This window comes from Salvelinus sp. IW2-2015, linkage group LG9 (assembly GCF_002910315.2).
Source record: "Salvelinus sp. IW2-2015 linkage group LG9, ASM291031v2, whole genome shotgun sequence".
Classification (NCBI taxonomy): domain Eukaryota; kingdom Metazoa; phylum Chordata; class Actinopteri; order Salmoniformes; family Salmonidae; genus Salvelinus; species Salvelinus sp. IW2-2015.
The window spans coordinates 25,424,006-25,439,510 of NC_036849.1; the positions used below are offsets into that span (position 1 = coordinate 25,424,006).

General features: G+C 43.1%; 2 protein-coding genes and 1 pseudogene across 2 annotated transcripts in view; 2 read left to right on the forward strand and 1 right to left on the reverse strand.

Annotated features, from left to right (window-relative positions):
- Positions 1 to 2,228: 2,228 nt before the first annotated feature.
- LOC111969041 (transmembrane protein 151B-like) lies at positions 2,229 to 6,386 on the forward strand (annotated as a pseudogene).
- A 214-nt stretch (positions 6,387 to 6,600) lies between these two features.
- On the forward strand, positions 6,601 to 15,107 carry heatr4 (HEAT repeat containing 4). Its single transcript, XM_023994791.2, is given in 20 exon segments — positions 6,601 to 6,613; positions 6,712 to 6,956; positions 7,981 to 8,008; positions 8,267 to 9,047; positions 9,244 to 9,431; positions 9,524 to 9,682; positions 9,755 to 9,958; positions 10,118 to 10,261; positions 12,019 to 12,195; positions 12,441 to 12,610; positions 12,763 to 12,867; positions 12,974 to 13,092; positions 13,181 to 13,361; positions 13,544 to 13,613; positions 13,789 to 13,978; positions 14,184 to 14,262; positions 14,351 to 14,504; positions 14,684 to 14,736; positions 14,975 to 15,051; positions 15,053 to 15,107. Coding segments are annotated over 20 exon segments (3,192 nt in total).
- The window catches only part of LOC111968870 (zinc finger protein 658B-like), a 42,988-nt gene continuing 42,398 nt past the window's right edge, over positions 14,916 to 15,505 (reverse strand). Inside the window, exon 4 of the mRNA XM_023994794.2 lies at positions 14,916 to 15,332. Within this exon, the coding sequence (XP_023850562.1) occupies positions 15,256 to 15,332 (77 nt within the window). The 3' untranslated portion in view covers positions 14,916 to 15,255. The remainder of the gene's footprint in view (positions 15,333 to 15,505) is intronic.

Below are 15,505 nucleotides of genomic sequence, written 5' to 3' on the forward strand. Positions count from 1 at the left end.
CAAAAGCCTTATCAAATTTCATTAGCTCCCAGTAACATCCAAACGTATTCATAACACAGGCACAATTCCAGTATTTATCAATAATTCCTGCTACTTCCTTCTTAAATACTTAATTCTCTAGTAAAGTCTTATTCATTTTCCAGTAACCTTTACTAACTTTTTTTGTTGACAAACCATGCATATTCATCTTTATTGAGTACCCTTTGTGGTCTGTTAAAATCGATGGTTCAATTGAGACTGTATCAACCTTGTCAGCCATATCTTCAGCCAGAAATCAATACGGGATTGTATACATAAATCTTTGGTACTCCATGTAAACATAATCTTATCTGGGTTCTTATGTCTCCAAATATCTAGAAAACCTAACCTTAGACATATATTCCTTATCTCACAAACAGAATTGCTATCCTTAGGAGGCCATCTATCTACATTATCATGTAATACTGTATTAAAATCTCCACCCCATATTACTTTGGCCAATGGAAATTTAGACATAATTTTAATTATTTTCCTCTCAATGTCTCTAAATAAAATACAGTTACTTGACTTGTTATTGGTAGCATAAGTATTTACAACAATGAATTGAATCTACCAATAGTGTAATCCATCTCCCTGTATTATCTGCTTCATAAACTCTATATATGACCCTTAAAGTTGCCTTTTAAAATAGCGACACCTGCTGACCGATTAGTGCCAAATGAAAACCAAATATCATTCCRGCATTGACACTTCCAAAACGCAGTATCTGTTATTAGCGGAAAAGGCTCCAAATGATTAGGGTGAGGCACATTGGCTACTAACAGCTTACTACACAATATACACTTAGTATTACTTTCTTAGCTACAGTCTCCCTGGCATATTACATCATTTATGCAACAGCATACAATACATTTTTGGACTCATCTTGTTGTGCTATGCTCACTTGAGCAGGAAGGTGACGCAGCAGTCCTTCGGGGGCAAATTTCGTCACTAAACTTTGTCATCAAAGTCTGGCATTCTCTGGATTTATGGTGCTTTCAAGACTACTGGGAACTCTGAAAAAACAAGGTCGAATCATGATGACGTCAGTGATCATCAGGTCGGAGCTCTAGAAAGAGGCCCGAGTTCCCTACTTGCAATTCCAGTTGGATGACCTTCAAAACCTATTTTCCCAGTTGGAGCTCATTTTTTTCAAGTTCCCAGTTGTTTTGAAGTCACTAAAATCAGATTTCCCAGTTCTGAGTTTACAGTTGTTTTGAGCGAGGCAGAAGTCATGCTGGATTGACAGCATGGCCAATGTTTAATGTTTATCCTTTTAAGCTCTTAAACCCATACTTGGGACCACACACCCACTCCACTGAATAGCAGGCTTGTAATTTCTTTGCAATGCTTGCAGTTAGCCACTGATTCCTTCCAAACCACTCGTTGTTGAATTTGTGATTTCCAACTTGTTGTGTAATGTTTATGTTCAATGGCCGATGAGCACCGATACGTTTGATCTATAATTTCTCTTCATTATTTCTCTTCATATGACAAGGAATGAAAAAGGATTTGCCAGTAGAATGTTGACTTGATTCATGATGATGACTGCTAGCGAAGATTTTGAAAGTATGACGTTTAAATGATCAGTCCAATCAAAGCTACTGAAGATATTTAGCATGGGTGCATAATTTAGGAAAAATCTCACTTTTTGGAACGAGGCTATCTGGCTGCAGACAACAAGTGGTGTCATGGATTGCTCAGCCTTAACTACAGTATTTCATGTGATGTAATGTAGTAATTGAACAGGCTCGTCTTCTTCTTCTTTAATGGGCTACAGATGCTGATGCTGCACATAGCCTACACACATCATTGGTGCGCATCAATTCTTTTGAAATGGAAAATTCTGTTATGCTTTTTCCTGCTTGTAAAAAGCGAAATGACATCACTTTCTCATTAGGATGTTTTGCCATTCATTTTAGATATCGGATCAGTGATCAGACTTTTAATCAGTGATCAGGCCATTTATTGCACGCTCATGTGTGACAGCGTATCACTTTCATCACTTTTGTTTTGGTGTTTCACATTACGGTTTCTGTTTGACTATATTAGCAAAGCCTCTGCGATCGAATCGTCCCCGCCCCCCGGGTTCAAGCGATGGGAGCTCCTAAAGCGGGATCCCCGTTTGCTTTGGCTCCAGCCCAGAGGATCTGAAACTCTGTTGAGGATCAGAAAGGAGAGGGGGCTTGGCTACGGGAAGCTTGGACTTGATGCTATCATGTCCAGACAGCAGCATGTTCTCTCCCAATTTGGAAGTTGATACCGCTGCGGAAGACACAGCGCCCAACACCCCCAATGATGGAGAGGATGCACCGGCCAGCAGTGATGTACTGGAAGAGGTGAGAATTAATGCAACATTTTCATTCAAATGCAGAAGGCTAAGCGTTTAAATGCAGATTACATGATAGGAATGACAGCATCATCCTGAAAAAGTGCACAATGGTGTTGCCTTTTTTATTAATTAAAATGTCATGATAGATAGCCTTCTACACACAGTTTCATAATAAAAGGCAGACACTCAATATCTGTGGGCCTATACATGTAGCCCATATCATATATTGATTGTTGCTATTCATGTCATGTCTATTTCAGTCCTCTGCTCAGATGGAAGAAATTCTATACAGAGTGCAATTGGTAACCACAACATCCTTTATCTGTTCACTGGAGTCTAATAATCACTATTAATTCACCAGCAAAATACTATCTCATTTAATAGTTTCTCAGATTTTACGGAAATGCAATAGCCAAGAGCAGCATGGGGCCTGTATGATGTCCATCCCTACCATCATATCTACATGAATGTAATTCTGCATTCAAAGTACTGTGTTATGTATAACACATTAAACAATGTAATTTCCCTAAGAAATACAAGTCATAGAAGACAGAGCCTAGTAATGACATATGTAAGCAAGGCTCAATACAGTAATTCTGAGAACCTGGATTTTGTACCCTTTAATGATGTGTACTCGGGATGCGAGAGCTTTACCTCCAGTCTGTAATAACACTTATTCCATTTGGGGAATTGGTTGTGTGCAGCTCACCGTGAAATATAGCTTCTATGAGAGACCATAAAATTACAACAAGTTGTTTTTACCTCAAACCGACAGTATGTCCATGACCCAGAGGTCTTGACCTATGATGCTGTGTTGCCCTGTACCAGGATGCTCTAAAAAGGTCAATGCTATTTTGGATGTTTTGCTTGTGTTGTCGATGCCTGATTGCATGTCCCGTCTGAGTCAGCCCTTTCTGTCTGGTCTGATTAGTTTGGTTCATAACCTTCATGTGAAACACTTTACCAGTAACACATTATTTTCGGTTACTGTACCACAAACTGAATTTTGATCTGCCCGGAGTACCCCAGAAGTACTGTACCCCCTCYTGTGCATTTTACTAGTAGGCCCTATGGTCTCATGAGTCTTCTCAAGTACCCCTTGTGGATAAACCTAGTACCCCTAGGGGCCCTAGTACCCCTGGTTGGGAACCACTGTGTTATTGGAACCAAGTTTACTAATGATTGACTCATGAGTCATTGCTGACTGAGCTCTCCTTTGAGCACATATCAGTTAATGAGACGTTTCTTGCATGAAGCAACACTAATTCTGAGAGCTGAAAAGACCACAATGACACTTCCACTATGTTGTCAATGGATCTTCATGGGTGAATGGCTATAGACACCTGAAGGACCTTAATTAGCTGAATACAACAAGACAAACGTATAACTAAGTTAACCCTGCCTATTTGTAATGTTTTCTGGCCAGTTGCCTTAGGTCTGACTCATTGTACTGGAACAAAATAGAGCAACTTTGTGAGAATGCCTCTGCTGAAGAGGAGACATTTCGTTGGCAGTCAGAATTGCAAATGTGAGCACTTTCGAAGACGGGTTGCTGCACTGAACTTTTCACTTTACACTCAGCAGACATAGGGCACATAGAATGTGTAATCCGATGACTTGTGTGTTTGATTCTGTTGTGGTCAAGTTTAGTATGGAAAATCAACGTTCATTTTAGCAGCCGTCTGAGGTCATAGATTATTTAACGAGTCACTGGGGGATTGAGGATACACATGCCCTGTTGGACATGGTGCATGCTTGCTGTAACCCATGCAAAGATGCTTGAAACGTTAGCAGAAACATAGGGGGTCTGAAAATACAGTTGCGAGGGAGGATTTTGGGGGGAATGTTAGTTGTACATTGAGCTAATGTGATTAGCTGTTGTTCCCATTGCAGCATAGCCTAATTAAATTACATTCACGTGACCTACACGCTATCGCTCCAACCTCATTTACTGTATTCTGAGTTTGGAAAAGCTAAGCACATTACAGCCCTGTCATGTTAATTTGCCCACAGCAAAATTGGATCAGTGCCATTTTTTAGGCTCATTGGCATGTGGACTCACTTTTCATCATGTTTTACCATTCTCTTTCATGTGATACTGTAGATCTATTATTCATGTGACACTGTTGCTTTCTGCCCCGTTAAAAACCTTTCAACCCGTATAGGTAAATATCAAATAGACTACATTGTGATCAAGCACCTTAAACATAGCCAAATCATCGAACTGATTCATCACACATAGTGTCACAGGAAAGAAGAAACGTAAATAAACTGTTGTACTTTTATTAGATTCCCTAGTGAATTCTGTAAGTTCTTCAAACCATGTTCTCCTTTCATCACACTGCTAAAAGCTATTTAAATGCAGCCTTTTGTCATACACATCTATCTTTAATAGATGTGAAAAATAGAGTATTGTATGTAAGCTTTTTTCTCACACTGTTTCTCTTTTTCCTCCTCTCTTTCCCTGCAGCAGCAGCCTGCGAAGCAGTCCTTGAGTGCCTGTATGTGTCCAGAGTCCCACTGTCGGTGCCTTCTGCTCTCCCTGCCGATGTACAGCTGCCTGGGCGCTGTGGCTTGGTGCCAGCTCATCCGAGTCACCAAACTCAGCTTCGACTCATTCATCACCTCCTTGACCTCCATTTCCTCAATCAAGGAGGTTGGCATGGGAGGAGGCGCTATGATTTACCATGACAGCCCCTGCTCTGACGYCTATGTGTACATCACTCTTGCCTTCCTGTTCATGCTCTATGGTGTCTACCTGGTAGAGTGTTGGCACTGCTGGGCTCGCAGTTAGCTACAGTGTAAGGCTGATGTGGATAGCGTGTATGAGTGCCTATTGAGGATGCGACAATTCCGTCCGTGTGTTTAGTGGAAGGCCATAAGTTACCATTTTGTTCTGAGGACCAGACAGGTGACCCGCTACCGGACGGGGAAGCCTAGACCACCACCCAGGTCTACCATGAGCAGATCAACACACACGAGGGTGAGGGAGAGTTTGAATACAGTCGCTGTGGTATGCGGGACGTCTCACGGGATCTACGTGGACTGGAGAGCCACCCGGCAACAAAACTTTGTTTCACTAAGTGCTTCAGTTTTGCTGGGGCTGGACCAGAAAATAATTACCTCAACCAACGTGCCAGGTTCTTCTCAGAGATTGAGGGTTTAGATGACTACATGGAGGCTCGAGAAGCCTCCATGTAGTTGCAACTGAAAAACGTGAACTTTAGAGAGCATCTGATAGCCTACGTGGACCCTGACTGGTTGCTCTGGTATACTTCTCAGGTGCCGTTCTGGTTCACTGCTCTTCTCATGCTGTCCTGGCCCCTGAGGGTGCTTATAGAGTCCCGTACAGCCTTTGTGCACTACCATGTTGAGAAGCTCTTTGGGCTGGAGGACAGCCACAACAGCCCCTCTCCAATAGAGGAGGTTTCCATCAGGAGAGGTCTTCCTCGGGTAGATACAGTGGATAGTGGACCGAATACACCGAATACAAACAGTGTAGCTATTCCCTCCGCAAGGCAATCAAACAAGCTAAGCGTCAGTATAGAGACAAAGTAGAGTTGCAATTCAACGGCTCAGACACAAGAGGTATGTGGCAGGGTCTACAGTCAATCACGGATTACAAAAAGAAAACCAGCCCCGTCGCAGACCAGGATGTCTTGCTCCCAGACAGACTAAATAACTTCTTTGCTCGCTTTGAGGACAATACAGTGCCACTGACACGGCCCGCTACCAAAACCTGCAGACTCTCCTTCACTGCAGCCGACGTGAGTAAAACATTTAAACGTGTTAACCCTCGCAAGGCTGCAGGCCCAGACGGCATCCCCAGCCGCGTCCTCAGAGCATGCGCAGACCAGCTGGCTGGTGTGTTTACGGACATATTCAATCAATCCTTATCCAGTCTGCTGTTCCCACATGCTTCAAGAGGGCCACCATTGTTCCTGTTCCCAAGAAAGCTAAGGTAACTGAGCTAAACAACTACCGCCCTGTAGCACTCACTTCCGTCATCATGAAGTGCTTTGAGAGACTAGTCAAGGACCATATCACCTCCACCCTACCTGTCACCCTAGACCCACTCCAATTTGCACTCACAAACTTCTACAGATGCACAATCGAGAGCATCCTGTCGGGCTGTATCACCGCCTGGTACGGCAACTGCACAACCGTAAGGCTCTCCAGAGGGTAGTGAGGTCTGCACAACGCATCACCGGGGGCAAACTACCTTCCCTCCAGGACACCTACACCACCCGATGTCACAGGAAGGCCATAAAGATCATCAAGGACAACAACCACCCGAGCCACGGCCTCTGCCTCGGACGGCTCCCCTGTCTCAGCCGGCTCGTCGGGCTCCCCTGTCTCAGCCGCATCGCCAGGCTCCCCTGCCTCAGCCGGCTCGTCAGGCTTTAATGCCTCCATCGGATCACCAGGCTCCCCTGCCTCAACCGATCTGTCAGGTTCCCGCGCCCCAGCTGACTTGACAGGTTCCCGTGCCTCAGCTGGCGTGACAGGTTCTCGCGCATCAGCAGGGGTGACTGGTCCGCTCCTGTTCCCCGGGTTCGTCCCCTTTGACGGTGTCCTGCGGCTGGAGCGGCGCATCGGGGAGGGGGTACTGTCACGTATACTCCCTCTCCAGCCTCTAGGTCATCAGGCTGCTGATTATCCCGCACACCTGTCACCATCGACTCGCGCACCTGCGCCTCATGACACTCATCTGGACTCCATCACCTCCTTGATTATCTTCCTATATCTGTCACTCCCCTTGGTTCTTTCCTCAGGTGTTATTGACTCTTTGTTCATGTCGGTGCATTGCTTGTGTGTCATGTTTATTTTATTTATTAAAACACTCACTCCCTGAACTTGCTGCCCGACTCTCAGCACACTCGTTACACACATCTATTTATGTGAGAGTTTGAATAATACTACTAATTATTAATAATCATAATCAATTATTAATAATATGAATAATTTGTTACAACAAATGCAAGCCATGCTCAAAAGCTAACATGAGCCTACATACCTATCTTCTCACGGGTGCATGTTGAGATACTTACAACAATTCTCAAAGTTCGTTTCAAAAGATGAATTGTAGTCTATTTGTGAGTCCAAAGCAGTTAAATAATTGATACAGATTATTTTAATAGAAATCATGATGAGATAATATTGCTTTATAAATTACCATTATATTGCAAAGAACTTGATTGGATTAAATATGGAGTTTGAACAAAGTTATTGTCAACATTTTAAAAGCATACAGAGAGCAATAAAGAAATTGTGCCGTTTTATTTTTATTTAACTAGTTAAGTATCTTGAGTGCCGTTTTAAATGGCAGTGACTGTTAATAAAAAGGCATCTAACAAAATCATCTGTGTTTTGTGTAAGCATAAAATATCTGTTGGTTGTTGATACATTGTTGCCTACATTGTTGCTATATTCACAAAGACAGCAACAAAGCTATCCCTGGCAAACTCTCAACGGATGTGTTGCCATGACAACTAATGGTCAACAGCTGATACATGTTAGCAGCATTGAAGGTGGTGGTTCTTCCTGGATTATGTCTAGGTTGAAGATAACATTATAGATATAATATATATAAATATATTTAAGACCTAGTATTCTGTTTACTACAACAGGTATACGGACAGACAACAAAATATGCAGGTAAGTGTTTAGGCTTTTTATGGTTTGAAATGTTATGGTTTGAAACATGCATCTTATACTTATAATTTAAGTGGGCTGATTAGCAGGCTCAAGATACAATATTCTAGCGATTTACATTATCATTCCTTTCAAAAGAGATTTTATGCATCCTTTTATGGTATTTTATCCACTCAGCAACATATGAACCTAGCAATGTGAGGCTTTTTGAATTTTACACTATTTATGTTATATTTTTTTATGAATGGTTTGTTCCCCAAGAGGATACATTAAGCAACATGGATTTGGTAAAACGCACCAAATCAAAGGTGGGCCGCCTACAAAATCTGAAAGGCCAGCAGCTCTACAGACAACTCCTCAACAATGCCACCTGCGGTCTCACCTTCTCCAAAGATGTTATATGGGAGATGGGGTCAGACAGTATACCTTACAGTCAAGCTGACTTCCACTGGCTTTTCAATGCCTCTGGACCTCTGGCACCAAGTCCCAAGCCGAAGAGCACAGGGATAAAATCAATGAAAGGTATCCCCCTTCATCCTTCACCTCAGGATCCTGCCAAGAACAGAGGCTTCAGAGACCCTCCCTCTATGCTGCCTGAATTACAAATATCCCATCTTGCTCCATTGACTGCCAAAGACTCCTTTACACTCCCTAGTCACCAGGGGGGGCTCTTGGACTCCTTTAAAAGGACAGGACTACGAGGAGTTTCTAATGTTTACAACTGTCTCGAGGAAGCATCTACAGGAGGCAGGGAGGATCGTTTAAAGAGCTGCCACTGGGATGAGTTTGTGCTAAAGAAGCTGACCAAGACCACAGCCCAGTGGATAGTGAGTCAACAGATTCCAAACCAGTGCCAGAATAAGACTCGGCTGCAGTCACTGCTGAGGAGTCAGTATGGTTCAGCCAGCGCCACAGATCTAGTCAATGAGGAGCCCATGTGTGAGGAGGATTTCTGCAGCTACCAAGATCTCCACAAGCAGACTGAGAAGCAGCAGGCTCTTCAGAGCAGCAAGGCTGAGACACCTCTTCCAGTATACTACAGGCAAGGAGACAAAACCTACCGTAATATTTAATGTTGAATTATTGAGTCCCCAGTCAGTTTTACGCTTCAAACAAATAGTGTCCAATGCACTAAAGTTGATGTTTTATGTGAGTTTCTATAATGTGTAGATCATAAGAATTTGTATTCACAGTTTTATATCACTGATCTCTATTTTCACTTGACATACCTGCTGCAGGGTGCAGGGCTACTCTCTTCCCCCTGTATGTTCTGATGAGCCTGGGGGTATGAACCAGACTGCCAACACTGTAGCAGTCAAGCACATTGAAACCCCTCAACCTCCTCGTCTTCAGGATAGCCTCAACCCCCGTCTTGGAAGCCATGTCTTGCACACAGAGAATAACTTTGAACAGGAGATATTTTCTGGTACACCCTCTCAATACACATGCAAATGAAAAAAGTATTTTCTATATTGGTTATTGATCTACATCACATTTCCTTGACTTTGCATGTTGCAGGAATAGCCAAACAGGTACATCAGCGAGATCCACGGAACCACGATCGCATCATCATGGACAACAATTCAGAGTACCAAAAGAACCTTCAAGACTTTTTCCCCTGTGGTCCAGATAAGTGGACGAAGGCTTCAGCAGCAACCATGCACAATGAGACACAAGGTTGGGACTTTAACCAAATAAATGCAACCTCTGTTAAAGCATGGTTTACCTCATTCAAATTCCATTGGGTAGGAATGCGACGGGTGGAGAAAGGTACTCGGCGGTGGGTGGACCTGCCTACCACTGCTGACTATGCCACAGAGGTGGGTCTGAGACCTCCTGACTACAGCGGGAAGGACACAGAGGTGCCCAGACAGCAAGCCCACTACAACCCTATGGCTGAGCTCTCCTCCTTACGTTACGCAGTGGAGGGATGGAGGAGTGCCTGGAAGATCAGTAGGTCTCCTTGTCATTAAATATTGATGTTCTCTAAGCATTTGTCAATATCACTGTGGTGTTAAGCCTAATTTATTTCACATCGTTACACTACAGCATGCCCGGATATACTACTTCAGTTTGTCTTTAACCTGAGGAGGCTGTTCCTTCCTGTTCTAGAGATCACCTGGCAGAGTGTGACTATTGAAGGGCTGAAGAGGGCCCTTAAAGACCTGCACTACCACGTTCGCCTGTCAGCCATAGCCACTTGTGCATCAGGGGCAGTGAACAGACCGAGGGAAAAGCAACATCCCACAGATGCAGGTGAGATGTAATAGATTGCGTCATATCTCTCAACTCATCTTTTTCAATTTGTTTTGGTAATTGTGTGTGAGTACAGTTGAGTACAGAGTACAGTCGGAAGTTTACATACACCTTAGCCAAATACATTTAAACTCAGTTTTTCACAATTCCTGACATTTAATCCTAGTAAAAAGTCCCTGTCTTAGGTCAGTTAGGATCACCACTTTATTTTAAGAATGTGAAATGTCAGAATAATAGTAGAGAGAATTATTTATTTCAGCTTTTATTTATTTCATCACAATCCTAGTGGGTCAGAAGTTTACATACACGCAATTAGTATTTGGTAGCATTGCCTTTAAATTGTTTAACTTTTGTTCAAACGTTTCAGGTAGCCTTCCACAAGCTTCCCACAATAAATTGGGTGAATTTTGGCCCATTCCTCCTAACTGAGTCAGGTTTGCACGCCTCCTTGCTCGCACACKCTTTTTCAGTTCTGCCCACAAATTTTCTATGGGATTGAGGTTAGGGCTTTGTAATAGCCACTCCAATACCTGACTTTGTTGTCCTTAAGCCATTTTGCCACAACTTTGGATGTATGCTTGGGGGTCATTGTCCATTTGGAAGACCCATTTGCGACAAAGCTTTTAACTTCCTGACTGATGTCTTGGGATGTTGCTTCAATATATCTACATAATTTTCCTCCTCATGAAGCCATCTATTTTGTGAAGTGCACGAGTCCCTCCTGCAGCAAAGCACCCCCACAACCTGATAATGCCATCCCAGTGCTTCACGGTTGGGATGGTGTTCTTRATCTTGCAAGCCTCCCGCTTTTTCCTCCAAACATAACAGTGGTCATTATGGCCAAACAGTTCTATTTTTGTTTCATCAGACATTTCTCCAAAAAGTATGATCTTTGTCCCCATGTGCAGTTGCAAACCGTAGTCTGGCTTTTTTATGGCGGTTTTGGCAGCAGTGGCTTCTTCCTTGCTCAGCGGCCTTTCAGGTTATGTCGATATAGGACTTGTTTTACTGTGGATATAGATACTTTTGTACCTGTTTCCTCCAGCATCTTCACAAGGTCCTTTGCTGTTCTGGGATTGATTTGCACTTTTCGCACCAAAGTACAATCATCTCTAGGAGACAGAACGTGTCTTCTTCCTGAAGCGGTATGATGGCTGCGTGGTCCCATGGTGTTTATACTTGCGTACTATTGTTTGTACAGATGAACTTGGTACCTTCAGGCGTTTGAAAATTGCTCCCAAGGATGAACCAGACTTGTGGAGGTCTACAATTTTTTTTCTGAGGTCTTGGCTGATTTCTTTAGATGTTTCCCCATGATGTCAAGCAACAAGGCACTGAATTTAAAGGTAGGTCTTGAATTACATCCACAGGTACACACTCAAATGACTCAAATGATGTCAATTAGCCTATCAGATGCTTCTAAAGCCATGACATCATTTTCTGGAATTTTCCAAGCTGTTTAAAGGCACAGTCAACTTAGTGTATGTAAACTTCTGACCCACTGGAATTGTGATACAGTGAAATAATCTGTCTGTAAACAATTGTTGGAAAAATGACTTGTCATGCACAAAGTAGAGTGTCAACCGACTTGCCAAAAAACTATAGTTTGTTAACAAGAAATTTGTGGAGTGGTTGAAAAACAAGTTTTATTGACTCCAACCTAAGTGTATGTAAACTTCCGACTTCAACTGTATGTACACATATAGTAGCCAAGGACAAAACATACATAGCACTTGTTTTTGGGAAACTCCCCCCAGGTCAGTATGGCCGTGTGTGGGACATCCAGCCAGTTCCTCAGGAGCTCCAGCCTCTTCTTCTCCTGGCTCTGGACGACCCTGTGAAGAGAGTTCAGATGGCAGCAGCAGTGTGCCAGTACGCCATGGGGACGCCAGACTCCCGAGCCCGCGTAATCCTCCGCAATGCACTACATCAAGGTTAGGTCAGGTTGTATTGATTTTGGAGTACATTGTAACGACATATACCTTAGGGAAAGACATGAGGTGCAACTATGTTCTACCACCAAGACCCATATTGTCTGTGTGAATACTCACATCTGAACGGAATATAAACCGTAAATGTAACGCCAATACTTTAAGTAAATAACTTAGGTAGGGGTTTATTATTCAGGATGAATTGCATTTCACTGACATCCAATGAAAAGTGTAGTGTTTTGTGTCAGACTCTGCAGGTGTAGGTGCAGACAGCTGGGTGGCAGCACAGTGCCTGGCTGTGGAGGGGGAGCACAGTCGGCCAGTCATTCAGAGACTTCTCTCCCAGCACTTCGTCAGTGAGGTTCACACAGATAATGAACAGTCAGCGGCTCTACTTGCCAGCATCAGTAGCAAGACAGTGCGTAACTCAAATTTGTTCCCCTTAAATTGCTTCAACTAAATGATATACCCAGTCATTGGCGCAAGCACTATTAGCCTGTGTTCTTCTGTTTAATCGCAAATCCATGATATCTGAAATGTCCTTTTTCTGGGCTTAACATTTTTCTTTAGACTCTAGTTCGCTCTCTGCTGGCTGAGGAGTTGAATTGTGCCAACTGGAGGACCAGACTCTTGGCTTGCAACACTATCTCCAAATTGAAAGGACCAATTAATAAGGTGTCTCTTGAGTCCCTAATTCTGTGATTTATTTGGTGTCTCAAATCAAACCAAAATTATGATATTGATATGTGATTATGTACTCATTAGAAATTATATTTTGTAGGACCTTGCAAACAAGTTGATCTACCTGATGTGGAATGACTGGAGTGGTAATGTGAAGCAGGCTGCAGCRCAGGCCCTGGGGAAACTAGGAATGGGAAGAGATGTGCACAACGAGCTGAGGTACCAGACTGGCATTTGGTGATCACTAATGAGCTGATTAGAGAGCATCCCACTCTTTTCCTAAAACCTCACCCATTGGCTGTTTCAGAATGAAGCTAGAGGAAGGTCCCGCCTCCTGGAGGGTGGAGGCTCTCATCCTCATAGCTCATCTACAGATCATGACCGCCAAGCTGCTGCCACCCTTCCTGAAATGTTTCAATGACAACTTTGTGGCTGTGAGGAAACAGGCCTGTCTGACTGCTGCAGCTCTAATTATGAAGTGCAGCATGGTGAGAAAGGGTAGAGGAGAGGCAGCAGTTTGCAGACAATGTATGTCTCGACTTCGTCTCGTGCCTAATACTCATGCCAATATATCCTATAAACCACGTCTTCTTTGGCAATATCACTTCAATATAGATAGACGATGGACTTCAGGTGAAAAAATTCCTCATCTTTACTTTTTTGGTTTTAGGTCTTGAATCAGCTGATTCAGCTAACACAGAATGACCCAGCATGGGAGGTTAAAGTTGTTGCAATCAGTGGTAAGCATCATGGTGATGACCACTGGCCAACAGAGTGGATTTTGTAATGACAGTGTGAAACTGCAACTGCACTAGATATGCAACTTTCTGTGATAGTGTATATAAATATACAGTATAAGTCTAGTGTCAGAAAGCAGATGTGTGAACGTGTCGAGGCACTGCAATGGTTTGTTAGCTTTAGGGAAGATCGGTTGCCTCACGCCCACCCTCCAGGACCACCTCCTCTGGGCGTTACATCATGAGGAGAAACCCCAGGTACGCATCGCCGCCTGCAAGGCCCTAAAGATCCTTAAAGTGAAGGGACCAGAGCTGCAGCACCTCCTACAGGAGCGGTTTGTTCTGGAACCCCACCCACAGGTCCATAGGTGAGTCAGAGTTCAGATCAAAATCCATCCCACTGGGCACAGACGTCTATTCCACGTTGGTGCCACATCAAAGTTTATTTAATCAGTGTGTGCCCAGTGGGATATAATGTCATGCCACATCTGTGTTAGCTTTACCGGTATGAGTGTTTATCTATGTATCTATGTCCATAACATTAAAAACAAAAAKAAWWTTTTGGTCTACAAGGCATATACAGGGGCTCCTCAAAAACTATGGCTACAGTATTGAAGGAGACAGGGGCATGGTCCACAAAATCAAAGATCAGGTAAATGTGTTTCAAGGTTAGCCATGGAAAGCCACTTGTGTTTTTGTTGCAAAATGAGGGCCATCAGTTCCATCCTCCTGGTTTGCAGGTTCAGAGGCTATGCACCAAGAGCATCATCACAGACAAAGTGCTGTTGATGGAGAAGCTGGAGGACATGTACCAGCAACAGAGGAAGTATCTGGTAAATGAGAGCCGGCCGGACACTACACCAATATCACAGCTGCTGCAGGAACGCTACAACAGTGAGTGACGGACTACTACGGTGTGTTAAGCTGAGTTAAATATCTAATTTAATTCTTGATGTGCAGTGAATTAGAGCCATCTTATTTCCCGCAGTTACAGTATATGCAGTTTTCTGACTGATGAATATCATTTTTGAAGAAGGTAACATGAAACCATTGTGGGCATTGTCTTTTTCTAGGAATGAAACATTGCCCTTCCACAGTAAGGCCGACTCACTCCTCAGATTCCTCTGTGAGTCAGGTATTCCCTGTCCTGAGTCCTAGTCTTGTTGCAGAACTAGAGAACAAACCAGTTTGAAATATACACTTTATTTTAAGCTAAATTGATTTATTATATAAAACGAACAGCTACTATTAATACAAGCAATTACTTACAAAACAAATATGACATGAGTAAAATCATAACCAGGATAAAAACAAACCGTTAAGGTGGATGTTGTAAATTAACAGAACTCCCCTTTTCTCTGTAGTCCTCCTCTAAATGCACGCATGAATCCAGCCCTGTCAACAAATCCTCTTCATCTGCTTATCAAGATCATCAACACTCCATCATGTGACAGTGGAGAAACTTCAGCACTCCAAGAAAATGAAGATAATATTTAATAACCATGGCCGCATAAAATAAATACAATATTTGTTGACTAAGAAATGTTTGTTTGCTTTAGTAGTACTGGGGGATTATGTAGTTGTAAGGGATTGTGAAGGGGTTGATTTACTGTCAGGTCGTGATGTTATTGATGGAGCTGTGCTGCTAGCTCCTCCACTGCAGAACCTGTTTGCAGTTGTTCCACCTGTCACCTAGGCCAGGAGCTGAGCTACACCATTGTTCTGAAAGAGAGAACATATGTGGGAAATACTGTAGGTCAGATGACTCTGATATGCATATTGGAACATGCATATTGCACATTACAGGGCCACACAAATAGTTGTGATGAACTTGTGTATGTAGACTCTGGAGGATATACAGTATAGTGATCCTTAGTAGAATGGACACCACAAAG